Below are 26,843 nucleotides of genomic sequence, written 5' to 3' on the forward strand. Positions count from 1 at the left end.
GGGGACCCTAGGGAGCAAGCTTGAACAGCTTGGGGGTGCCGTTTGCTCCAGCCAATGAAGAGCGTTTTCCACTGAGCTGAGGACACATTGTTTATGGTCGCGGCTCTCTCCCCTCCCACCCCCATCTGCAGATAGTGGAGAACAGAGGCTCCTGTCTTGTCTTCTGTTGACGTTTGTTTTATTCCCCCTCCCCAGACGAGAGCAGTCTGAGGTTGCATTGCTGAGCCAAGTCGCCTGCCTTCCGTTCGGCTCCAGTCCTCCGCGATGCCTACAATCCCCCGCGTCCTGCCAAGCTCTCTGCACACGCGGGAGATGAAAACCCCCTTCTGTTTTTTGCGAGGTGCTGGACTTGTGGGCTGGCTGAGGGCCGCTCTGTGTGTGACGTGGAGTGATCGTCTGGCCTGTTCCGCTGCGCTGCGTGCTGTAAGCGTCAGTAACACTTGCACAAATAAAGACTCAGGTTTTTTTATTCTAAATAATTAACATATTTACAAACCTTATTGCATAGATGGCAAAATGCATATATTACAGACGAGGCAGGGTCTTTCCTCTCCCTGCCCTGATGTGTTGACTGTACAAGTCTTCTGTAAGCATTCAGAAACTAGACTTGAACGTATAGTAATCTACCAGCAGGCTGTCTGGGCTGTTAGACCTTACTGCACTGTTCGGCATGGTGCTCTTCTGTCGTTGGTCTGTCTTGCATGTCCTGGGATATCCAGTCTGTCCTTTCTCAACCAGCAAATCCCAGTACAGTCTCCCAGATTCAGTCCTCTGAGCCCTGACTGTAAGATTTTGTTTGCTCAGCTGCAAAAAGTATGTCATTTCACGGATTTACATTGTGAGTTCTGCACTTAAAGGGCTGCAGGCTTCAAATATATGTTTCTTATAAAACCCTTCAACCTTTTAAGAGTGTTTAAGTAAACTATTAGTTCACATAAGGGTTTAATAAAATAGAAAATTAGTGTGTCCAAAATTGTTTTAAAAATTTAAAACAAAATGACTCTGGACACACTCATAGAGTGACTGAACCTCACTGCTAGGACTGTACAGTGTGCATACCCTTCAAAGAAGGCTATTTGTTCAGATGTTCAGATACAAAACATTTAAAAGAAAGCCCAAGGCTCTGCATTAAAAATGGTACAGCTATGCCACTAGTTACAGGGGAAAAGCCGTATTCCTAAAGCTGTGTACAGCAATCTGGTGACCAGGCTATCGTAGGAAAGATGTGTGAGCCTATTTACAAAATTCAAGTTTTTCATTTTACAAGATAAAAAAAAAGTGCATTTGAATACTGAGATACTGTGATTAAAAGAACATACAATTTTCTGGGACAGTTTAACAGAAGTCCTTAAAAAAAAAAAAGTCTATAAAGTCATATAAGCTGCTCATTGGGTTAACATGTTAACTGAACAGTTTGTGGCAGTTGCACCTGTGTCGCTGGGATGCAGTTCACAGTGGTGCCTGAATCGTGATCTGTGCCTCTGAAGCACAGGAGGGCAGCACAGTGACTGGCAGGAATGTCCTTGTGAAACTCGCCTGCAAGAGCACCACGAGCCAGGCTGGAGCGCCGCGTGGCCGCCCAGGACTTCTGCCCTGCAGTTAGCCACGTGGATGAAAACACTTTGGTTTAGCACAATATCGTATATTAAAAACCTAGAATCCTAAGTAAAATAAGGGTGAAAAGAAAACCAGGTACGTTTGTGATTGTGAATCAGGGGTGCTGCTGTCATCATTCAGACTGCCTGACTTCACCAGGAACCAGTTCAAACCTGCAGCCTCCTCTCTGGGGAAAGTGTGGGGCGCACACCGGCTAACGTGTCCCTAAACAGTACTGCCTGTCCGGATGTGGGGGTGGTGCGAGGTAGGGAGGTCCATGCTTTGCTCACATCTGGCCCCAAGGGCAGGGCCAGTCCGTGGGGGAACCGGAGGAAAGGGGGCTCAGGGGTGCAGCTGTTCTGACACGGGTGGGCCCGGCGGGCGTGAGGGTCCCACCGGTGTCTGACGGCCAGGCTGAGTCCCCAGACGTGCTCCGCCGCCTCTGTACGGGAAGGTGCTTCAGCGGGGTGGAGGGAGTGATGGCAGGCTGTCCTCACGGCCCAGGGTTACCGCTCCTCCATTACTTTCCCGTTGGCCTCCTGCTCGGCCTCCTTGCCCCGCTTCCTCCTCTGGAAGAATCCCAGCTGGGGAAGGACCGGGAGACGGCAGTGAGCAGGGCGCAGTCACACGACAGGGCAGGGGGTGCAGGGCCCAGTAAAGACCGAAGCACAACCACGATCAGTGTTGGGCAAGCTTTCAGAAGGGGTGTGCCCAGAGTTGGCTCATGCACTTGTTTTTATGGCTTTGCGTGCTACGGGTACTCGTTAAATGTCAATAATAGCTCTACTTCCAGTTCACTTAATGAACAAAATGAATATTAAAATACTAAAATGAATCATCACCATGTAGTGTGATCCTTGCCCTTGCTTTACACTTTTCACTCTTTAAGCGGCATGCAAGCCTCTGAGTATTCAGTTAATTGGCTAAAGCAGGGACAAAGAGCTGACTTCATGTGACCCCAGGTACAGTATGTCGAATGCTGAAAAAAAAAATCCCAAATCAAGACCATTGTGATAATAAACAGGCGCTTAAATGATCAAGTGAAAGTTGTGGAAACAAATATCACACATCACCCGTAATACAATGTAAGACGTTTGACGTCTCTAGGAGGTTTCGTTATGGTGCTATTGAAGTTCCCAAAAAATGAAAACTCAGTGAATGTCGAACTTGGAGCTAATTTTCCTGCAGTGCATTTAAAAAATCCGCAACACTCATCCATTGAAAAACTGAGGAATCCACATTGCTGGTATCACAGTTGTCTAGGAGGTTAATCAGAAAAGAAAATATACAATAGGGTGAAAATGTCAGATTTCCTGAAATCCTGATCAAATTCCGATGCCAGTTCTGGTATATACATTCCAATCTCAGCATCATGAACTGTACAATATTTGAATGTCCGATAAGTTGCTGTGAATAATGTAGAATTGAGGTGTCAATATTCCTAGAGAAAATGGCAAATTTTGCAAGAACTGCCTTCCACGTTCTGAAAAGAGACATAACAGTTTGCTCTTGAGCTTGAGGTTTCATGTGTAGCGATGTTGGCTAGAAACATTAGCTTTGAAACCCATTTATCATCATGCACTACGAAGACCTTGATTGCATCAGGCCAGTGCACAAAGTGAGCCAAAACCTTCCCACGGTCTTACAGTGTTTGACCTTGTGCTGAAGTGTGAAAAATATTATCTGGAGCACGGATTGCAAGCTTTCCTGTGAAAACAATAGGCTAGCCCCACTGAGAATGTTATAGAGATTTACAGATAAGGTAATTTAAGACTTTATTGTCCCTATACAATTTCTTGCATTAGCAATTTGTCTTTTCGCATACTCCAGCTTGCTCTCCATGAGACACATAGACACAGGGTGAAGCTGGGGGTCAGAGCGCAGGGTCAGCCCCTGGAGCAGATGGGGTTAAGGCCCTTGCTCAGGGGCCCAACGGAGTAGGATTCCTCAAGCAGTCAAGCATCATTTTAATGTTTTTTCACTTTTAATTTCTTCATAGGATATTAGACAGTTAGTCCAAGTGCCCTTAAAAAATCCCTATGTGGAAAAATAATGGATGCCACAGGACGCTGGGCACTGCCCTAGACGATGTGTATGGAGTTTTAAGCCCCAAGAAATGTGTACACATGTGCACGTGTTTGTGAATTTACACTACTCCCACATGGGAGACGCCTCTGTGTCCCCAGGTGTAAAAGTAACAGACAGAAAACCTTTCAACCTCGCTGCAAGCTCTCTCTCAATGTAAAGGAGCTCTCCTTTCTCTTTTGACGCTGCTGTACTGTCTTCTCTGTTGGTAATGTTTGTCTCCCTTGTTTTACTGTTGTTGCATTGGACTGCGCAGTAAAACACATTTCCCCCAGAGGTTAGCGGCGTTTGAACTGAAGTGAACGGAGTCCTCACGGTGAGGCAGGACGGCTCTCGGCACAGAGCTCCAGGTGCTCACCTTCCACAATGCCAGGATCAGCAGGGCTAGGAGCAGCAGCCCCCCCAGCGTGCTCCCGATGATAATCCAGATCGGGATTCTGTAATCCTCCTCTTTTCTGATCTCCAGGATTATCTGCGGAGATGAGGAGAACGAGGGGCGTGGTTTAGAAACTGCGAGCTCACCTAGCGCTAGGCTGCTCCACGCTCGTCTGACCATGAGCGCAGCAGAGCAGACAGACAGAACGACGTAACCCTGCCTGCACAGGATCTGCAGCACTTTCAGTCCCAACACAAATCTCTGCCAAATTCCAGTGCAGTGAATGTTTTTCTTTAAAATTTAAAAGAAAAGGCTGGGAAATGTTATCTAAATTATTTTTAAAAAATAACTGATCCATTCTATTTTCCCAATTGTAATTACCGAAATATATCCCTGTCAGAGAGCTGCTCACAGTGCCCAGATATTTGACAGTAAAGGTTTTATTGACGTTTGAAATCCTCTTTATTCTATTGGGGGAAATGTCACATGAAATTCCACCTGCAGGTGGCAGTATATAGCTATTTTAGTCAATTCAGACCTCCCTTGTCTAGACTGTTGGTCCTCCTGGTCCTTAAGCTCAGCCAGAGCTCTGTGTGCTTTCCCACTCAGACAGGCTCTGCAGCTTAATGTCAGCAGCTCAGCTCTCTACTCACTTGGCGAACTGGTTTCTCCTCGTGCATGAACATCGGGCTGGACAGGTCCAGCTTTATTGTGGCAGTTGTCACAAGCTCCAGCGACTTGAATTTCACCTAGCAAGCAAAAAATAAAGTTGTAATGAACAGCCGAAACTGGTTCACAATACAAAAAGAATCATCAGCAGTGTCATAAAATGGAGTTGCAGAGCTTTGTCATCTTAAAACAATCTCTTTCTTATAAACCAGTTTTTCAAACATGTCTGGAAAAGACAGTGCTGTATGTGAGCATCTGAGTCAGGCTTTGCAGGCTGCACATGAGGCTTTCAGAAATGTGGTCTGCTCTGTGCAGCTCTGAACCTGTGCCGTACCGATGAGTATCTGAGGTGGGCGGGGCTGCAGTTTCTGCCCTGGGCAGCAGAGGGCGCCCCTGAGGAAGCAGGCAACTCACTGTGCGGAGTGAATCGGTGTGGAGGATCCCCTGGATGCGGATGTTGACCACTGTGCTGGCAGGAATGCCCAGTCTGCAGCTGATCGGAATCGTCATGGTGTTGGAGTGATTCTGGGAAATGGGCAGGACAGACAATGATCAGGGATTGGAGGTGGAAACAACTGTGAACGATCAGTGGCTTTGACTTTGAAGAATATTCATAGAAAGAGGCTGGAACCATGGTTCCTGGGCAACTTTTAATATTTTTAAAACTGTAAATCAGTAAGGAGGTAGGCATTTTATTTCAAAAAGAGAAGTACAGCAGTACGTAATGCATTATTTTAATGTATATGTGACATATAAAGCTATCTGGCTACCGATATCCAATGATATATTTAATAGAAACTGACTGGAAAATAACAGCAGTAAGGGAGGCAGACAGAATATAACCATGGGAGAGACAGGTAAACTGAAAGACAGTACTGAACTGTGTGAACGGACACGAAACGCTTCACAGATCTCAAGCTTTACCAGTTGTGGGTAGCGGGAGAGGTCTTCGAAGGAAGTCCTGCTCAGAGCCATGTGGCTGGGGGTGATGCAGTCTGTGCCTTCTGTCTGATAAAAACCAGGAACTGTCAGAGTACAGACACATGCTCCGGGCACACACACTTCACACAGATTACAGAAGAATGACTTCATCATCTCACAACCACAGCAGTATTATTAAAATGCTGTCTCTTCTAATATCATTTTCTGACCTGCACGAAAGCTATACAGTGCTTATAGATTTTTTAAAAACACAGCAGTCGGGCTTTGCTAGAATATCACAGGCGCGGCGCCTAGCATTCCTGACACGACGCTCCTCCTCGGTCTAGCGGTGCCTCACCTGATCGATGTGGAAACTGCTCATCCGCAAAAGCCGGTTTCCGCTTTTCGTAACTTCCGGGATCTCAATCGTCAACTGCAAGTCTCTCAATGGATAAAAGCCCATATTCTGTATCTGCATTTCAGAAAGAAAGAGCGAAATGTGGACTTGTTTTTAAAAACCCTCACATATTCAGGTTCCCATTTGTTTTCTAACACTGTAAAAATATATTAATGTGAGTAACTTCAGAACAAAGTGCTCTACGTCCACCACATCTGGCATATTTTCATAACATCGAAAAAGCCAGTGAACTTTTCACTTCAACTTTGCCATTTGAACTCTTCACTGAGACACTCTGGAGAATTTGCTATGAATTCTTTTTACTTCAGAGAAGAGGAGCATCTACAGTTCACTTCCCGGTCTGCTGACCAGTCCCGTTCCCTGAATCAGTGCTGACCGGTCCCTGCCCCGGGCCTGCAGTAACGCTCAGACTGAGCCATATTCCTGCTACGGGTCACGTCAGTATCAAAGGAGGAGCAGCCCAGGGGCTGAGAAACACTGATCTACAGGACAGAAAATGTAGTCGGAAGTCCTTCACTGTGGCCACGATGTAGCTTCTCTCTGGGTCTACCTGGAAGGTGAAGTTGAAGTGGGGAAGGTGACCGCTGTGAGTGTCCAGGGAGCGGTCGGCTTTGATCTCGTAGCGGGAGGGGCTGGAGTCCCTGGTTAAAGACGAGATGGGAGTGGAGGTGAGCTCTGGACAGCAGCGAAAGACAGTAGGCTGGCTTTGAAAAGCTTACAGCTTAGTGGTCACTGAAACGCTAGAGGCTGCATCCGTTTTTCGACTGGTTATAGTCAAAGCCAAACACAATCAGACAAGTCACATGAAGACAAAAACAGATGCTGTAAATAACATAAAATAAATCATGCTGCATTCAAATTTGTAATTGCGGAGAGTGACCATTTATAAATTTCCTGTACTTTCCCTGTTCTCTTAAGGCGAATAGTGAAGGAACCCTGGAAAATACTGGGTGAGAACATGCAAACTCCACATATAATGCTACTAAGTCTAAAATCAAATCCAGGACCTTGAAGCTGTGAAGCTGTTTACAACCACACCAACATGATACCATTTTAACACACCGTGTTACAAAATTCTAATTTGAAGTTAAGAGAAAGGTACAAACTAAGTATATATCTAATTTAAATCTTTACTGGTAATTCTTCCTATACTGTATGTCAAAAATAATAAATGAAGATGAGAAAATGCACCTTGTGAAGAGAAGGTCAGTTTCATATTTTAATGGATATAAAATGTCATTTATGTTGTCTCCAACAGTTTTTTCTTCCCCATCACTGCAGAAGAGACAAAAAGTCAATTAACAACAGTATGTAATAATGAATTAAGGAATGCCAAAAATAATACACAAAACAAATATGGAAACTTTATATTTATAAACGGTTAATTAAAAAAAAAGTTTACCTCTAATCTATAGTGTATTTTGGCATTGTCAACAGCGCCCTCTGCTGGCCCAAATGATTAATCTACTTAATATATACTATTTCTCTTAAGGTTCATGGCCAGTACATGTAACATAATCCCCTGCCCCCCCCCCCCCCAAGAGATCCTCTCGAAACTTTAGGTTGTATTCACAAAATATTTATATCGCCTTAAGTTTTCAGCTTGTTTTTTATTTAAAACTAGAAAACACAAATACAAAATCCTTATGTTCTACAGTAACAGTAAATAAAATATTTCTGTCACTATGAAATGAGCATCCTTAAGTATTTACTGTAGCTGCTTCCTATTTGTTGTGTTGTTTTCTCATAAGGAAACAGAATGGTTAATTTAGCATGACGGTCAGGGTTTTGTGAATACAGCCCTCCTCCTGGGAAAGGGCAAGAGGAGCAGACAGTTACAAGTCATCTGCAGGTATTTGGGAGGAAGGAGAAAACTGGAACACCTGGAAAAACGTGCCACATGCACAAAAGACCATGCAAACTCCACACAGACAGACTCCAAGCTGGACGTGATCCCTGGGAAGCAGTACCGCTGACCCTTGGCCTCCTTTTGGAGTACCATGTTTTAAAACCACGGGGCAAATAATATTATTTACTAAATATTACTGACTTAACTTAAAACAATTTATTCTAAAGGCAACAACAGGAGTAAGTGAAGCAGGGACATCTGCTCCTGTATGTGGTCTAATGTAAGATCCTACAGTTGTCATTCCAGGTGGACCTTAAATGACTTAACTGGTTTAAATGACCACTATTTTTGTCTTTAACCATTGAGGGTCTTAGGCTTCCCTTAAACCTTGCCAGTTTTGTCAATTCTCCCCTATTTACATACAGTGGACATACTGCATATTGGGAAATATATTCTAGTGTCAATGTTAATCAACATTGGTCTTACGAGCTGAAAGGTCTGATTCCACATCTTAGAGCAGTGGTTCTCAAACTTTTTGGACCAAGTACCACCCCTGATCAAACCAAAGCATCCAAGTACCACCTACAAGTCATCTTCTCATAGGAACCCCAGACATTCTCAATGACCAACATGAGCACGCGTGCGCACACACACTCACATATAATAAATATTATAATAATAAACTTTATTTGATATAGCGCCTTTAAAGGTGGTTTCTCAAAGCGCTTTACAGAAAAAAACAGAAACAACAACAATTAAAAATAAACAATAAAAAAGCACCACTTCAGCGAGAGGGGTGAGCCTGTTTAGTCGAGCAAAGCAGATGTGAATTCATTTTTCGAGCCCTGATACAATTCACAACAGAGTCTAACAGATTTTTAAATCGTCAGGCATTTTCTTGACGGCAAAGGTCTCGCAGTGGATGTTGCAATGCGTCCATTCATTTCTAGAGCAACCTCTCTAATTCGTGCAACTACGCCGCTGTTTCGGTTTGTCATCGCTCTAGCACAGTCTGTACAAACTCCGACGCATTTTATCCAGTCGATGCCGTTCTCTTCGATAAATTCACTCAGAAGCTGAAATATGTGTTCTCCTGTAGTTCCTGTTGGTAGCGGCTTACAGAACTGAAAGTCCTCATGGGACATACCCTCAAACTCGTATCTAACGTAAACGAGCAAATTGGCCAAATCACGACATCTACAGACTCCTCTAATTGCAGTGAAAAGCATCAGCTCATCTTAACGCGCTCTATCGGCGTACTTTTGATATCATCTGCCATATCAATAATTCTCAGTGACTGTGTCTTTCAGAGGGGGCAGCAGGTCGAGCTGTTTAGCAGCTTTTTCTCCACACATACTGTAATGCGTGTCAGCTCTTTTGCTAACGGTAAACAAGGTTCTTCGAAAATAGTGCGGGGCTTACCTGCTTTAGCAATCCACAAGCTTGCATTTTTCCCCGTTCCCCCGTTTCCGTTTCAGGAGTCCGTCTCAGAATTTAAAAGTTTGTATTTCATGCGCATGGGAGCGAAACACAGAGACGCTCGGTGTATTTTTCTCAAATTAACCTAGAACAGTTCTTAAACATTTTTCTGTTATATATCACGCTTTCCCGTGCTCACAAGATTGCCAGCGTTCCTAGCACGCATTTCTATGCTTTCCTGTGCTTACAGCATTGGCATTGTTCCAAAATCACGCACATTCTCCTATCTCCCTATTTGCTGGGGATAACTTTTTTTAATACAATTGGTCACTTTCGTTCGTAGCACGCATCCCTATACAATGGTATAGACATACATAGTAGCTCTTGTGTCCACTCAAGTATAATCGCGCGCTGTATCGTAGTACGTAGGCTGCGTATTCGACACGTATTAAAATAGAAAATATGAAAACCCGTCCTGATTTTTCAGCGCACACAACGAAGTTCCAAAGTCATATGGCGTACCAGCTGGCGGTACCGTAGTTTGAGAACCACTGTCTTAGATGGAAACATGTCTTTGCATTACTAACTTACTGGTTGTAAGATGTTCTGTTTACAAATGTTCTTGCTATTAAGTGCACCCCGTTTTACAAGCTGTTTGTTGACATGGCCGGATTGCCTTGTGTGAGGAGACTGAGCTGAAGAGCAGAAACACCCCTGTATAGAGCGACTCGGAGTGACCGAGACACCAAACAGGGGACAGGTACTGTACCTCAGCAGAGGGCAGTGAAAGGACCGTAAGCGGGAGAGCTCACCTGCTGGCCTCCAGGATAATCCGAATGTGGTCCAGGAACACTGAGCGGCTGAACTCAAATTCCAGGCGGAAAGACACCTGCACACACAGCGGGGGCTCATTAACATTGGCATGACAGGAAGATCACAGATTTGGCCCCAATGACCAGGTGACGTCTCATAAAATCCAGCTTAGTTCACCTCCACTCAGCAAGGGCAGTGGAGATCCGGGCTTGTCCCACCCACATCCCTTCATCATCCGATCTCTTGGAGCTCCTTGAATCCCGTCATTCTCTAAATGTCTTATTACCAGATTAGGCCGACCAGTTTGGCTCTTTTCCCTAGCCCCCCATAGTGGTGTATTACTAAACGCATCTTGACTGATGCATATCTTTTAAATGACAGGCTGAAAAAGACATTTAATTCAATGTTAAAAACTTCACATGCGAGACAGTGACGTCAGTGGAAAAGTAATGGAAAGCCTAAGCAAGAATCAAAACCAGAAAGAGCCTGCAGCCTCTGAGGACAGGGCTGAATCTCCTGGGTACGTGCCTACTCCTCTGTAGCAGTGAGGCCGTTCTCTTTGAAGACAGCAGTAGCGTGCAGTGTAAGTGTCGGTTTGTTGTTTTGGTCATGATTAAGACCGAGCCACAGACATCCCACAAGCAGCACCACTGCCATTTTACACCCCTCTTACTCGAGACTCCCTGCGCTGCAGAGGGGATTCTGCCATGCTTCCTGTCTAGACTTGGGCGACAGAGATAAAAGAGAGCTCTTTTTCCACAGTCCATAAAGAATCAGTAGACACGCCTCCTTACTGCCAGGCCCCTCCCTGGAGCCACTGATGGACACTCCAAGAGACATCAAAACATTTCACCCAGAGAGAGGGAGAAAGAGCATGCTCACGGTAAGTAAGAACAGAAGCAGGGCTGAGTTCGCCCAGTGCTCTGTAGGGCTAGCATGGCAGCTTATCCAAATAATTCTCTCAATTAAGCAATTAGTATCTGAGGCACAGAGTAAAGGAAGACCTCATAGTCACTTGTAGTTACACACACCTTGCTTAATCTAATACCAGCAATTCTTTGCTATCACATACAAAGCCGTGCCATCCACAAAGCTGGGAAACACAGGCAGACCATCCCCTGTGTTGGAGAGCCTGAGCCCTGCAGGGACATGGTGAGAAGGGGCTGCTGGGAAGAGGGAGGGCTGGCCCAGCATGAAGCCTCCCAGCTGGCACACTGTTGCGCTGCACACAGCTTCCCATAACTCTGGAGCACTGTGATGTACAACAGGCATGAAGAAAAGCTACAGCAATACCCTCCGCTAAATTCACGGATTCTAAAGGATTACATTTTAACGACGAATTCCTTGTTCTGTCTTGGTCAGGCTGGATAATTAATCTCCCCACCCTACAGGGCACACAAGCAGATTACACCCATACTCTGTAGAGATCACAGGCAGAATATTCAAATCCCCAAACCCATGGGAACACAGACATAGGAACATTCGGAGGGTTAAAGAAAAGAGGAGGGCTTGTTTGCTTTCTGGCATAAAAACCGATCTGAGGATCTCATTCAGCTGATTTTTGAATGAAGTCAGTATATTTCAATAATATGGCATGTGCCCTATTCCAGACTCCCACAACCCTTTGTATACAGAAATGCTCTTCCCTTTAGTTTCCACTTGTGTCTTTGGGTTCTCTTTCGCTGCTGATTCTGAAGTCCACTTTGCTCAAGACTACAAAAGTGCAGATTTTTCAACATGTCACAGTAGTTCTTAAGCCTGTGAATGTTTTCTAGGTTTTCAAGAATCATTAAAGAAAAGCAATATTGCTTTTATAATGTGGAGGCGTTTTTACTGTTTGACTATAACATTGATTTAAAATTTGTGCTTTTAACTACATGATCAGTTTGTCTCTTTTACTGCTTTCCCTAATTATATGACCCTGAATGGAGACTTCATCTGTTTATTTTTTGTGTGTGTGTGGGGGGCAATTTACTCTCGTTTATTAGAAACTAGCGAAAGCTTTCTGAAAATCTAAATATACATTGTGTACCCTGTAGCCATTACAGCAGCTGCTTATTCAAAATAAATCTAAAGGACCCTTAAGGACCCTTGTCAAGACAAAAGGGGTGAATACCTACTGTACAGTATGAAATCAACACGTTCTATTGTTTTAATTTTCTTTGCAGTTTTTGCTTACGTGTAATGTCTTTACCCATAAAAGCGCTCAGTTTGAGCATTCAATTACTAATCAGAATCATTAATTAAAAAAAAAAAGTGTATGCAGCTTTTCCAATTCAGCACAATCGAACATCATTGGAAGGGGTGGAGTGCTTTAGCAAGGCCCTGTAGCTCCACCGATACACATCTCCCCAGGACACAGACAGGGGGGAATTGTTTTGGTGTTCACAGTCATATACCAGACAGTTTACTGTCTTTGGCTCTTCCGGGTCGTACCGTAGTGGAAGGGTACAGAGATCCACGTAAAGCAGGCAAGGGAAATCATTATGAGGCACTGGTTTCCATGTGTACAGCTTACATGGCACAGAATACAGACACAGTGCAGATATGAGTACAAGGCACCTCATAATAGAGCCATGCTGTTTTCCCATATTCCCCAGGAAAGATGTATTAGGTATTTGAGAAGAATGCTAGTTCTCATCGTGCCTAACCAAAATCATATACTGTATGTACACTGCTGTGCACGTTTATTGAGCTTCCCTGGGGGACAGTTAACTTTAATCTTGGATCCTCAGCCCTGCTGGTGGGGTGGGGGTTGAAACAGTCATGCTGCAGGGTTCTGGTACGACTCTGTGTCTCTGCGCTCAGGCTGTCAGAATGGAAAATAAAACAATTCTCTCTGGAGAGATTTTGCTGCTTAAATAAAAAATTCAGCATGAAGGCATGTTTCACGGAGAGAGAGAGCTGCTTTCCAGCACGGCGGTATTACTGAGACAACTTCAGGCCAATGGCTTAAACAACTACTGAAGACTAATTCTTTTACCAGGCAATCGGTTTCATATTCCCAGGGAATGAAGTAAAACAATAATCCAATTTCACGTGCAGCGTTCCAGCACTAAAATTGGAAATGACTAAATCTAGGTTGCTGGTTCTCTGGAGGTGATTTGAAGGGAAGGAGTTTCATTGGTGATCAACCAGGCAGTGGTGGGTAGAGGTTAAATGTCCTTAACAATGACATTGACTAGGACAATACAGGGGGTTCAATTCCACATATCTTAGTCTGACAGCCCTTTGTGTAAAAGCTCTCAGATCTCTTAATGCTGCAGAAATCATTGCTTTTGTGGAGGAGTTTACCTTAAGTTTTACATTGCGCTGCAATTAATCACATGGGATCTAGTGCAGTGGTACACACCCTTGGATCTGAAGGTTCCCTGCTGCTTCTTGATTCTGCAGTACCTGAGCTCTCAACTGCGTAATTAGACCCTTAATTGAACTAATAATTCACTCATTGGCACCGTTTCAGTTGTCTTCAAATGCTGTTCACTTGGGTGTATAGGTAAATGCCAAATTAAGACAGGTAAATGTCCTCGGTAACTTAAATTTGGAATGGATGCCAAAACAACAGAGGAGCCACTGATCTAGAGCAGTAACTTAGTTCTGGTCTGACAAGTCTGGATCTACAATCTAAAGTCTGGGTCTGGGCTCAGGACAGGCAGTAATCACATCCATGTGTAGCTGTCCTGTCTCCCACAGAGCAAGGTGAACTCTGCTGCCCATTCAAAAAGCCTCACCCATGGGCCCAGCTTCCCCCATGAGCCTCATACTTATCAGTTATTTATGACCATGATATCAGGCCTCACTCTCTGCTGGGAACAGCATATTTCATCCCTGCCACATCCTGTGAATGGTCTCAAAGATTGAGCTGTTTTCACTGTCCATAACTCAGACAAACAGCGCTTGTAAAATTTACTGCGAACACAGACTGCAGAGAGCTGGGGAGGCTGGAGAACTGAACTGAAGCAGGACTTCTTTTGACAGTGGGCAGGTGGGCTGAAGCAAGAAGGAAAGGGCCATGAATCAAGGCTCAGAATGGCTGCGAGCACAGAGACTTGACAACCTTTGAAAACAGTGAGAAAAAGCACAACTGGGGCAGGCAAATGAAGCCATTCTAGTAACGAGACAGATGTGGTTGTATTGATGGTGCTCTCTCCATCACATTAACCCATTTTAATACAGCCAGGCACCGGTCCGGCCCCAAAGCTCTCACCTGGGCCTGTGAGCGGAGAAACGGGGCGCTGACGTTGCAGGACCTCTCATGTTTCCACCTGTCCTCACTGCCACACTCGATCTTGATTTCTGAGTTGTCCTGAAAGAGACCCCATTGCCAGGACAGTGAAGGGCTGCCAAAACGCTTCTGCAAACACAATAGCCCTCTCTGCTGGTCCTGGAATACTACACCTTCTTCTACTGTTCATTGCACATTCTGTTTCTTGGTGGCTTAAATCAATATCTGTACTTGAGGGGCCTTACATTACCACTGTGTCAAGACCTTCGGTCAAAAACTAGAACAGAAGTCCTGGCTGTGCCAGAATCCTGTACTGCAGTGGAGTAGATGACCTGGCGTTTGACTTTCCCTGATCTGAATGATTTAACATGTAGCGAGAACCCGGGTTCAAGCTCCATTCGCCCAGAGGCACAGACATCTCTCATCTCCACCCTGCCTCCACGTAAAAACGTTTATTCTTTCGAGTGTCCCAGATCACGGCTGTGCAACGCACCGCCTGTTTGAGCGCGATCCAGTTTTGAACTGGATGTGAGGAAAAGTCCTAAAAGCATTGACCAGCAGCAAAGGCCCCTGGGTTCCCACTGTAAACCAGGAGCGCCATGCAGTTCCAAGATGGCGGCCCTCACCTTGACGATGAGGCTGGAGAAGCGCAGGTTGGGGGTGAAGGAGATGTTGAGCACGGTGCTGTACGCATTCTCCCCGCGGTTGTCCAGCCGCGCATCCACGAGCAGCCTCCTCCGCGCCGCCTCCACCACCCGCTCCGCACCCCACGCTCCCCCCTGTTTCCGACAAAGCGGCCCCCCAGCCTGAACCGCCATCTCGCAGTACTTCCTGGAAAGAGAGGAGAGGAGAGCATCAGACCCCCTCAGACCTACAGAAGACCACCAAACAGCAAACAGTCATATACCAATCTATATGAAGATATATCTCAGGAATACACATGCGTTATACTGAAGGTACCAAATGGCTTATCGCCAACGGGTTTATTGGGTCTATGAGAGAACATGGGGAGAAAGAAAATAAGACTCCCTTCATACTGCAGTCTGAATCATTTTAGGTGTCACTGAATGTTTCTTCTTTAATTTCAACTGAATCTTGTACATCTTCAGTTTGTGGCCCCCTTACCTGCTCTCCAGGAGGTCCACGCGGCTGTGCAGGACCAGGTCAGGGACACAGTGGTCATCCTCATCACAGCCATTCCAGAATGGCAACTGCACAGAGCGAGAGACAGAGAATTCAATTCAATTCAATTCAACTTTATTCTCATTAAACTTACACAGGTGCCTAGTATAATGAAAAGTGTTTCTCATTAGTCACTCAGGTGCAGTAGAGCTAATGAAGCCGCTGCGTCCATGCGCGCCGCCATAAACAGAGGGGTTCAGGGATATAGCTGACGGGTGTGTTGAGCGTACTGGCACACTTTGGCTGCTACACATTATGGTGGTGGACAGCATTCCCCATTGCTTATAAAGCGCTTTGATTGGAGCGTCCAGAATTATTCTTATTTTTATTCTTATTCCTATTCCTATTCCCATTCCCATTGTAATTCATGACAAAACAACAGGTCTCGTAATATAAAATGTGTCTGTTAGGGCATCTTCACTCCTCTGGGACTCACAAAAGTATTTAAACCCCAAGGCATGGGACTGGCCTTTTGGTGCAGTGGGTTTGGCATCTGCTTATATTGTGTGGATTGGGCACCCAGAAATGGACTGGGGCAGTTGTTCAAATCTAGGGTCTGACCGCAAACTCTACATATGTTCATTATTTATTTTAATAGTGTGCAGACTTACAACACAGGCTTCCTGTTCCAAGCCATCCTCGGGCCCATCTGTGACTGGTCTGACTGTGGTGTCGAACAGCTTTGTTGCTAGAACAGAGCTGACATGCTGCTGTGCTTGTCTGTTTCATTGAGGACATGCAGATGCACCAACCTCTGTCCTTAGTGTGGTTGGCCAGGTGTCATCCAACACTGGTCCCTCTCTGGACTCCAGCATTCCGAACTCCACAGTGAAGATGATGGGGCGGCCATAATCCATGGTATCCTGCAGAAAAGCAATGATTAGGGGTCCTGAAAAGGCACTGCACTGGTACTGAAACACCAGACACTCTACATCTTACACCCGAAGAAAGATCCACAGCCAAAACCTTGTGTTTTCTTTCTTCATTTTCAGCATGGAATAAATCTATGACTTTGCAGCCCACGATGCAGCTACCCACCTGAACTACTTCACTATACATCTGTGACAGCTAAAGCCCATCTCGATAGTACTGCACTGTGCCAACCACTCTCCTGTAGGACTGACTATTGTATTGGACATTCTGTACATCGCATTACAGCACCTGCTCTGGTTTTTAACCCTCACCTCTACTTGCAACCAGGAAACAGTGCATTTCTTCAGAGTGTCCCTAAAGGTGGACTCACTGTGACACCGTCCCGGTAAAGCAGATTAGTGAATTGGATTCATTCACAAAGAATAACAATGCTCTGTTGCCATTAAGCTTTAAGTCATGCTTTGAGGGACCTTTAGGACAAATCAGAATAAAAATGTCCTGCTGTTTTACTGATGCAAGTAAAGTTCAGAGATCAACATCTGTGTCTCTGTTTCCAAGAAGAGTGATTTCTCAGTGTATGTAATATCACTCAGAGACACTCATACGCCAGGTTGTCGATTACAGTCAGGATTCTGGTATAGCCAAGACTTCAATGATAAAATTATATTAAATGCCAACTAACCAAGCAATGCAGGAACTGTTTGTGCCAAACGCATAGACTACAGTCCACAGGGAGGCCTGTGTCTGAGTGCCCTGTACTTACCAGGACATGGAAGTATATGTGCTCACAAGACTCCTCTCCCAGGAGCAAGGTGAGGTTCTGGGGCTGCTGTCTGTCATTGTCATCCAGGATGGCACGCGGTGTGTATCTCCGCTCCTCAATGTTGACACTGTACTTCACTGCTGTGAAGAATTGAACATTTTCAGTACAGCGGGTGTCATCCTGTATCTACAGAGTTCAAACCCTCCAAAGCGCACTACCATGAAATACTGAATTCTGTTAGAGAGGCACTTTTTCATTCAATTAAAATGAAACAAAGACTCTTATCAGTTACATTGAACAATGATGTGGGGAGATGAATGAATTATTTATCATTCCAAAAGACTCAGTTTTATAGTCGGATAGTCACTTGTTATATTTTGGCATTGACTTTCTTGCAGGAGGATGATTGATTACAGCTAATTAAATTATCCATCGTCTTACAGGTCAGACATTTTTTCCACAATAAACTGGTCTCCAGACAGTGAGAGCACATAATCTGTTTCTTTTCCTCTCTACTGTATGTTTTTCAATGTGTTTTTCCTGTGATTTATAGCTCTGTATCATGCTCTAACCAAGGCAATTTCCAGAAACAGGATACGGAATAAAAACGGAAAAAATGCATTTCCAAGGTCTTTAGCTTTGTCTGCTTAATTCTCCTCGTTTATTTGAACACAGTCCAAACATTTTGTACAAAAAGCACACTGCTGGCCTTACAGTAAACCAGAAGCAAATGTTGTCTCTAATTTTACAGTCTGATATCGGAGGAGATACCGGACAATAAGCGGGTGATGAGAAACAGGCCAGACACAGAGAGAGAGGGAAAGCTGACACAGTTAAAAGCTACTCAGTTTTACAGATAAAACTAACTACAAGCAGTCCAAAAGAACACAGTACTATAAAGAGTTATCTACCCCGAGGCTTAGCACATTAGAGAAGTGGTTTCCATTATAATCGGCTGAACACTGTGAACTTCTGACCTGCACATCTGACAAAAATTATAGGCAGACACGACAATAGGAATATGAAAGAAATGTGCTCCACTGTTTGCTCTTGCAGTCAATTTCTACTTCTGATTTCTCCTGTCTGAGCATCAGGAAACGAAGAAGGATTTGCCAGGAGGGACATTTCTCAGAAATCAGTGAACAGAAAAATACATCTTTAAGAATTCTAGGCTAAATGCTGTGGTGTAGTGTGTGGTGTGAAACACACTCATTACTCTTAACCTGGAGCAGAAGTAATTCAAAGTTTAACACTGAGGTGCAATCATAAAGGACATGGGTCATCACCAAACATTTAATTTCCCACTGGGGAATTGCTACCATAATACAGCAGCCAGCTCCTTGCCTGGGCCTCAGGGCAAAGAGCTGTGGCAGCTGTGCCTTTTTCTTTGTAGGGTAATTTCACAAAGGCTTTTGAGAGTGCTAGTGGCGCTATTGCTGATTAGTTAGCCCTGGCATTTCAAGCAAGAAAGCAATAAAAATATATTAAAGAAATAAACTGCCAGAGATAGTTTAAACATATGTATTGTAGTCAAAAGAAGCTGTGCCATGAAAAAATGTTCCAGTGCCACTTCTGAGGCAATGTATGAGCCAGGGCACTTGAAGATCAGGATAGGGATGGTTAGCACTGTGGTCGTTTATCAAGATATTTGGCTGGATTAGATTTGGTTAGCAATGGATAGCAATGACTGAATCCACTTCATGCCTAAATTCCCAGTGCCAAATGACATTCACACCCCTTGAATAGATGGGGCACTGATTATAGTTTTGGCAGTTGCAGTCATTGCTGTCTGAGTACAGGTTATTATCCAGATACTGAAATGACAAAAAATTAAGTCTTGCACCTAATCATTTTAAACTTTCAGTGCCAGAATTTGCAGGTATTAATACGTAAGAGGTGAAAAGTTCTATATGACGATCTGAAATATTATTTTAGGTTTACTGCATTATCTGAGCATCTCAAACTGTGTTCCAAGAGCTGCATTTGGAAACTTCTGAATCGTGTTTGCTCTTCTAATTAAATCAGGAATGAATTTCCAAGAATATTTAATAAACTGCTCCAAAAAAACTGCAATGCTTATAACATTGCCACTTTCTGATGAATCTTGCTGGCTCCATCTTTTTTAATTTTTTTGGGGATTTGCATGTCTTTGAACTTCACTCAGTACAGAGGCCACCCACCCAAAATATAATGAAGTTGTGCCTTTTGCAAATACACTTTTCTATTTGAGCCTTATCAAAGAGGAGACAACATTATTTCTGTTTCTTTATCCCATAAACCTTTTACCAGCATTTATTTTGCTAAGATAATATTTTGCATGACATCTATATCCAGACAATTTTGCTTTAAAAGTTTTTAATTTTATAAAAAATAATTTCAGGGAGACAAGAAACTCTTATCACATAGTAGTTTTATCCGTTTCAGATTCATTTGGAAATAATGCCCCATTAACAAACCAGGGCAGAAAAACATTTTGTTTGGTTTATTTAGGCTGTATATTTTAAGTTGAGACTTTGAAAGATTGAACACCTGACACTGGTTTACAGGCACTGGCCTTTTAAACCTGGAACAGCTCAAGCAGGAGGCGGGGAAATCTCATCCTTTCTGGGACAGACCGAGGAAAAGGAAACTCAAATATAGCAGCAGAATGCGCAGCTGATCAAAGGGAAGCTCGCTGGCCGATCTTCCCATGTGACTAATGCGGGCAGCGTCAGGCTCAGGGCTTACCTACTTCCTGTGTGGGTGCGACGGGGGACTTGGCAGTGACATTGAGGCAGACGATGGCTGACATGCAGGTGACATCTTTGCCACCCCTTCGGCAGTCTTTGTTGAAGATATTGACCTTGTGGGGCTCAAACTTGACAACGGCATGAATCTGAACGACACTTCGTGACCTACCAACAGAAAGAAAGCATTTGAAATAACTGGCCTTTATATTATCTAATGAAGACCGTGACTGCTCACTTCACAAAATAACACATGACACCTTTATAAGATAAGATCACTTTATTGGCCATATACAATTTCTGGCTTTAGGAATTTGTCTTTTCGCGTACCCCAGCTTGCTCTCCATGAGACACACAGATGGGGAGAGAGAAGCCTGGGGTCAGAGCGCAGGGTCAGCCATTTATACAGCGCCCCTGGAGCAGCTGGGGTTAAGGGCCTTGCTCAGGGGCCCAACGGAGTAGGATTCTTCTGCCGGCCACAGGATTTGAGCCGGCAACCTTCCAGCCACAGGCACAGATCCTTAGCCAGAGAGCCACCACACCGCCCTCTATACAACTTGTATATGGAGGTAATAGTACTACTAATAGTAATTTTGCTATCAGCTTTACATAAGGACACCATGAAAACAGAACATTATTTCTACTTGTCTACTATTCTGTTTCCAATTAAGTATTTATTTAGCGTTTTTTCATATATCTCAGTACATCAGCCTCCACAGCCAGGCATTAATAACTCTCTGATTAAAAAAAAAACTAGTGTTGTCCAGTGTTGCTGTAGACCCTTCTCTTGACAAGACAATCCCGTTGTGAAAACATCTGTGTTATGGCAGTATTGTTTTATAATTCTGATGCACTTCCTGAGCACAAGGAAACTATCCTTGGAAGTATATTGGAGGTGCACAGCCTCCTGAGCTTCAAATTAAAAAAACAGAATATCATACTGTATTGCTAAAGTTATTTATGCTCCAGAAAATTGCCTGGAGAGAGATGTCACACTGTGAAGCTGTTGTAAGAGCACATGGTAAAATAATTACTTAATAGACTAGTAATAATAATATGTAGTCTACTAAACTACTAATAATAACTACTACTAATTAATAATAAGACTTTACATTTCAAAGGGTACTAAAGTGTTTCAGAAATAGGGGTAGGAGGCCATTAACTTCATTCACTTCTCAAATGTGAGTGAAGATGCACTGTACACCAGCTGTTCTTCACCAGCAACTACAATCTCAAATTGAAGTTAGGGAGAACTTCACTTTAGTGTACTGTTGATTGTACCAAGTCAAGTCACTGGTTTGAAAATTGTGGTTTAGAGGGAAACCACCTACTGGTCAAGCAACACTATTTGGCACAACACTTTGGTTTGTCATTCTAGGACTGACCAGACCCAGCCTTCCTTAATGTCTGAGATCTGATGACATCAGGCTAGATGGTGGCAAGACAGTCAATGACAATTTACAGATGTCATAGAGCCCTCTGTTAATAAGGGGTTCACACACCAGAGCAACACAACAGCACCCAGAGAGCCTACTGCCAAGTCCACCAGCCCATCCTCATTCAGGTCCATCTTCCCATGAATGCTGCGGCCAAAATACATCAGGCTGTGGGAGAGATCTGCTGCTGCGATCCGCTGACGGGGAAGAGAGACATGCTGTTTTCAGTGGGTCTGCAACCTGTCACGGAACTTTACAAACGAATTATTTACGTGACGCAAACTGGACACAGTCTGGCCAGTTGTGCTCCTATCGATAGGTCCAGTCCATCAGGCTGTGGGGGAGCTTTCTAAAGAGCTGAAACAAATGCCATCATTGAGCAATTTAGCAAATAAGCTTTCTAATGAAGTTTGGATTTGTCATCTTAAAAGGGATCAGAGTCAAGATGACCATTTTAACTACTGTGAGTTCTTTCCATTACAGTATTCTGTTCCAGTTAACAGTTACTTAGACAAAATCTGAACCACAGCACAGTGGCTCATTGGGCCTGACCTCACTTTGGTTGCTGAAGCATTAAGCAGAGGCTCCCCCTAAAGATGTGATGGCCAACCATTGTGGGTTTTACCTATGGCAATGCTGGTTCACACCTCAGTATCTGGGAGGACTAGAGCCACCAGGATAATGCTCTTTGCTCAAGAGTGCAAGAGCAGTATCTGCAGAGGGGACTTGAACCCACAATCGGAGGCTTACCCACTAAGTTATGCAATCCTTTCAACAAATACTTAACGGGTGCTTAATTAAATAATAGAGTCTGCTGTTGAAGAGTATATAAATGATTAAGGTAAAAACATTTAGTCAACAGAATGGGAAAGCCTAGGCTGTTCCTGGAGAGGAGAGACACATTAAGCCGTTGGTTTCACCTGCTTGTATTCCCGCTGTATCTGGTCCTGCTGGCCAAAGAAGATGTATATTGCCCCCCGATGGTCGTCCTCCAGTGGTGCACCCACCACCACCTCGTTATAGGAATCAGCATTGAGGTCTGGAATGGGGGCCAGGGAGGAGCCGAACCGTGCATTTTGCCAGCGGTCTGAAATCTCTAACGCCCCCTCCAGGATGAAGTGGCTCTGGGGTACGAAACATGCGGTCAGGCAGGTGGCTAATACAAGGAATGACAAGTACAGCTCCTGTAACTGCCAGCATGCAATGACGGTCAATTGTGGGTCCAGAACATACACAGGGCCTCTCCTTAGACAACACCAAACTGCATTACGTCAACAAACTGGGTCTCCTATCACAGAAGAATCCGACAGTGTTTAGGTTGCAACGACATACATTACCTTCTGTAACAGGCTCTTGCACACTGAGACGTGTTACTATGACTGCAGACCAAGAATTTACACTACTATTATCTGACAAACTGTAGGTTTTTGAAGGATTTCCAGTTTGTAATCCACATTCAGGAGAGATACTGGTCCCTCCCACTTATGGCTGGTCATCGTAAAGACTTCTGAGTGTTTCATGAGAACCTGTATTATCAGGTGTTCAAAACAGTGCGAACTCAGCTGGAAAATATTTGTTTTCTCAAACAAAATTACTGTCACATCTTGATTAAATGGTCTTAATATGAGGAAAGTGCTGAAGTGAAAAGTAAAATACTTGACTGTTATGAGAAAATCCAGAAATGTGAGTCAATTTCAAGTCAAAACATTTTAAAATGATTAGCTATCCTCCTTCTCGCTATCTATAGATGTCTGAATGTCACTTTGAATGTACAGTAATATGACATGACTTGCTTCCCTTTAACAAGTTCACAATCTTCATAGATGAAAGAAAGGATGCCAAGGGAGCAGACTGTAGCACATATACCTCACTGTGCCTCAGGGTCAAACCTGCTAAATATGATTACAGAAAGAGGAATAAAATCTCTAGTTTTATTATTGGAAACACATGCTGTTGAACTGAATCCCACATATACACATAGCAAGGCCGCGTGCTGCTGATTTAACAAGTGAGGTGATGGACTTTTCCATTATCCCACAGCTTCTCCATCCTGCATTCTCCTGTGACACTTTTTCCTTTCCCTGAAGGAACTCCAGTTCATTTAAGGCTGCATGAACTGGTTCTGGGAAGCCAAAGAGGGGTCTCCAGGTTTTTCAGGTCTTCCTAATCTGCAACCCTATAGAGATCTAATGAATTTCTGAAATAAACCAAACAGACCCTTTTCTAAAGATGAAACACTTACTTTTAAAACTCCCTGGAAAAAATCCCAGCTCCTTCATCATGCTAAAGCATTTTGCTTTTCACTCCAGCATTTTCCATGTGCCAAGGTCATTTAAGCAGGATGTAGTGGCAATTTTGCTTGAATGATTAAAAGCTTTCCTACTGAGGTCACCCTACAATGTGTTTCTGATGGCAGATCTTTTCATTATGGTTAATGGAAATCTAAATTTTTAGTGGGTATTTCACACATCTGAAGAAGGCTCCACGGCCTAAATGTTGTGTTTTCTTTCTTCTCTTTTCTGCATGGAATAAACCTGTTATTTGTTCCTTTGCATCTATATTTCTATTCAATTGGTTATGCATGTTAGTGACCAATATCTCTCCTGAATACTGAACAGTCATTTCTCAGGAAAGATTTTGTTAAAACAGTGTGTTGCAGGAAATATAGAGTGGGGCGGGGTACATCTATAGCTGGTCAAATTATAGTTTTTAGACATTTCTCCCCCACGGCCCAAAAATATTTTAAATATTCAATCTTTTACCATGTGAAATGGAGCAGACTTTTCTCACATCTGGCAGGGTAAGGGTTGAATGGAACATGTACTCACTCACCTCCTCAGTGACTCTGTAGATGTATACCTTGCCCTTCTCCCAGCCTCCACTGAAGAACATTGGTGCAGCAACGAGGAGATTGTCGGTCACACCGTCACCGTCTATGTCCACCGGAGCAATCTCACTGCCATAGTAAGAACCAATCTGCAACCACAACAAACAGCTGCAGTAGGTGCACAGTCCAAAGACAGAGACAGAGGGAAGGGACCAAAGCAACTTCCGTCCAAATATTTTCGTACTTGTCAATAGTCACGGGTCCTGGGTGCACTGCAAAAACCTTTAAAGTCTGAATCCTGATATGACTGAAATTACAGAAAGGAGGATTTCAGTATTTGTATATTTTGGCCGTGCCTAACACAGCTGTGATTGCTGGGGAGAGAAAGGACAAGAAATAAAAGTCCAGAAACAAACACCGGTATTTTAGCTTGCACTGGACAGGTGGCTATATTGGCCTCAGGCACCACTGTGTATGTTTTCAAGTTGTTAATTTGTCAATCTAGAAACTCCCCAGGGGGTAAACGCAGTTCCAGGAAGTTCCCTTAGAATTTGTGATTTCTTCATTTCAAATTACTTCTCAGGTTTAGATTTCCTGGCACACTTTTGAATAAAGATGACGACAATGTGATTTTTTTGATAGAGAGATATTTGGGATTTATAGCTGCCCTTGAGGAAAACCTGAATTTTTTAAAGGGAATTGATCGAGAATCTCAGTTTGCATCAGGTCAAAATGCGGAACTCATCTCTACAAAGATAGCCAACCCTCCTTTGACTGAAATGAGTTGCCTATTTCATTTGTTTGATGAATGTTCTGAATTGTTTCTAAAAAAAGTCTCTTTTTACACAGTTGTTTTCACATTTTTAGGCATTGCTGGTGCTAAAGGAATTTCTCACCTCCTATCAGTCCCTGTTTTAATTTAGGGACTCACATGCAAAGCATGTGCCTTCTGGCGTTGAGGTCTAGACTGTAATGGCGACCCTCATGTGCTGAACACGTGTGACAAGAAATCTCCATGAAGAACACAAAGCAATTAGGTTCATGCTGTTTCTGAGCTGTCTGGAGTAGTTTAGTTGCGTACATGTGAGGAGTAGCACAAGGATTTGTATTTTAACCAGCAGCTGGAAACCACGCAAGGAAAGTGTGCCTTTCTAGACCCGAAAGACAACTTTGTTTCGAAATAGTTTGATTCACTTAAGTTAAGCACCATCACATGTTTGGAAATTAAGAACTTATGTCAATACTGTATGTTGCATATACCACAGAAGTTCTCCTTTACATATGGAAAAGAAAGAAATGAGTTACTCTATGGTAAGAATAGATGCCACCTGAGGCACAAGAACAGAACAGCTGGAATTGACAAGGCTCAGTCAGGAGCTCCCTGGATTGGTAAAAGGATTTGCAGCAGTCCTGACTACCAGACTACTGGGGAAAGGATGTAATAATGCTATAAGCTGCATTTATTTTATCGTTGTGAAAAATTAACATATATTTTTCTAAAGGGGTGGAAATTTAAACAGATGACCAGACATGACTTTGCTTCTGTGAAAGCGTGTTGTGGCTTTTCTGAAATTGGAACACTTCTCGAATGAAGGTGCGCACACCAACTAGCTAAAGATCCGCGATTCTGGGTGGCTATGGACAATACAGCTCCACCGCAGCAAAGCATACATTTTTCAGCTGTCAAGGCTGAGCGGTTTAGTTTCTTAGGGGCGGAGTGAGCTTGAGGAGTCCAGCAGGGGGGTACAGTGCTGAGTGAGTGTGAGCTCGGATAAGCGTTCACTTGAGGGTACCTGCTGTCCCTTGAGCGAGTGAAGGATGGTGAGGTTGCCATTGTTCCGCAGAGTGAAGATGATGACTTTTCCCGTGTGGTTGAACCGTGGAGCTCCAGCCACGTACAGCCGTTCATTCTTTGCCGACACCACTGAAGTCACAGTGTACCCTGGAACAGTAAGGCACTGGTAGTCATTATGCTGAGTCTGTGGAGACACAATGAGGAACTGGCACTGTTAATCTGTGTTATCCTCTAAGTACTTGCAGCATGCATGGAAGGCTGGTGATAGGATGAAAATCTGGAGGGTGGGCAATCGAGGCTGAGCTATTAATATTATGATTATAATTCTTGTTGTTCCTGATGCGGGGGACAAGAAAACGTCATTGGTGAAAGAGCTAAGTGAAGAAACAAATGCACTTTATAAATCTATTAGCGCTCCTCCAAAAATAGCAGAATATATATTTTTTTCCATGCATTGTGGATTTTTTTCATACTCCTTTGGCATCCAAATGGCTCTCACTCTGCGGCTCAGACTAATGACTGGCAGTAAAACAATGAAATACAATAGAGGCTGTTCGCCTTGAATTGCTGAACTCCAGTCAGTCACTTTCCATTTCGATGCTGGCGTGTTTACATTTTTTTCAGGGAGGGCCGGGTCTAAATTCGTTCCCTCTCTAATAAGATCTGTAACTGTTTCCACCATGCTTCCTAATGGAAAAAACAAAGAGTAAGAATTGCTGGGAACTGGCTTGACAGTTTATAGCAAGGACTGGAGCTGGGATCGTGTTAAAACCACAGGCTGCAATGCACTTGCCACATGTCCCCAATACTGAGAAGCGCACATCCACTTCACGTGTTTTGGAATCAATCGGCTACAGTGAAGCTGGGAGC

General features: G+C 43.8%; 1 protein-coding gene across 5 annotated transcripts in view; it reads right to left on the reverse strand.

Moving 5' to 3' along the window:
* Positions 1-449: 449 nt before the first annotated feature.
* The window catches only part of itga11a (integrin, alpha 11a), a 59,691-nt gene continuing 33,297 nt past the window's right edge, over positions 450-26,843 (reverse strand). For 4 of the 5 annotated variants that reach the window (XM_069190581.1, XM_069190578.1, XM_069190579.1 and 1 more), the window contains 19 exons: positions 25,972-26,120; positions 24,184-24,327; positions 22,272-22,475; positions 21,418-21,548; positions 19,917-20,083; positions 17,190-17,329; positions 16,306-16,416; positions 15,497-15,582; positions 14,998-15,202; positions 14,354-14,452; positions 10,146-10,222; positions 7,257-7,340; positions 6,616-6,706; positions 6,006-6,119; positions 5,651-5,734; positions 5,141-5,251; positions 4,711-4,806; positions 4,040-4,153; positions 450-2,180 (listed from right to left, as the gene is read on the reverse strand). In XM_069190581.1, coding sequence (XP_069046682.1) covers positions 2,103-2,180; positions 4,040-4,153; positions 4,711-4,806; positions 5,141-5,251; positions 5,651-5,734; positions 6,006-6,119; positions 6,616-6,706; positions 7,257-7,340; positions 10,146-10,222; positions 14,354-14,452; positions 14,998-15,202; positions 15,497-15,582; positions 16,306-16,416; positions 17,190-17,329; positions 19,917-20,083; positions 21,418-21,548; positions 22,272-22,475; positions 24,184-24,327; positions 25,972-26,120 — 2,285 coding nt within the window. In that variant the 3' untranslated portion in view covers positions 450-2,102. The remainder of the gene's footprint in view (positions 2,181-4,039; positions 4,154-4,710; positions 4,807-5,140; positions 5,252-5,650; positions 5,735-6,005; positions 6,120-6,615; positions 6,707-7,256; positions 7,341-10,145; positions 10,223-14,353; positions 14,453-14,997; positions 15,203-15,496; positions 15,583-16,305; positions 16,417-17,189; positions 17,330-19,916; positions 20,084-21,417; positions 21,549-22,271; positions 22,476-24,183; positions 24,328-25,971; positions 26,121-26,843) is intronic. The other variant, XM_069190582.1, reaches the window with a different exon arrangement.

This window comes from Lepisosteus oculatus, chromosome 5 (genome assembly GCF_040954835.1).
Source record: "Lepisosteus oculatus isolate fLepOcu1 chromosome 5, fLepOcu1.hap2, whole genome shotgun sequence".
NCBI lineage: Eukaryota > Metazoa > Chordata > Actinopteri > Semionotiformes > Lepisosteidae > Lepisosteus > Lepisosteus oculatus.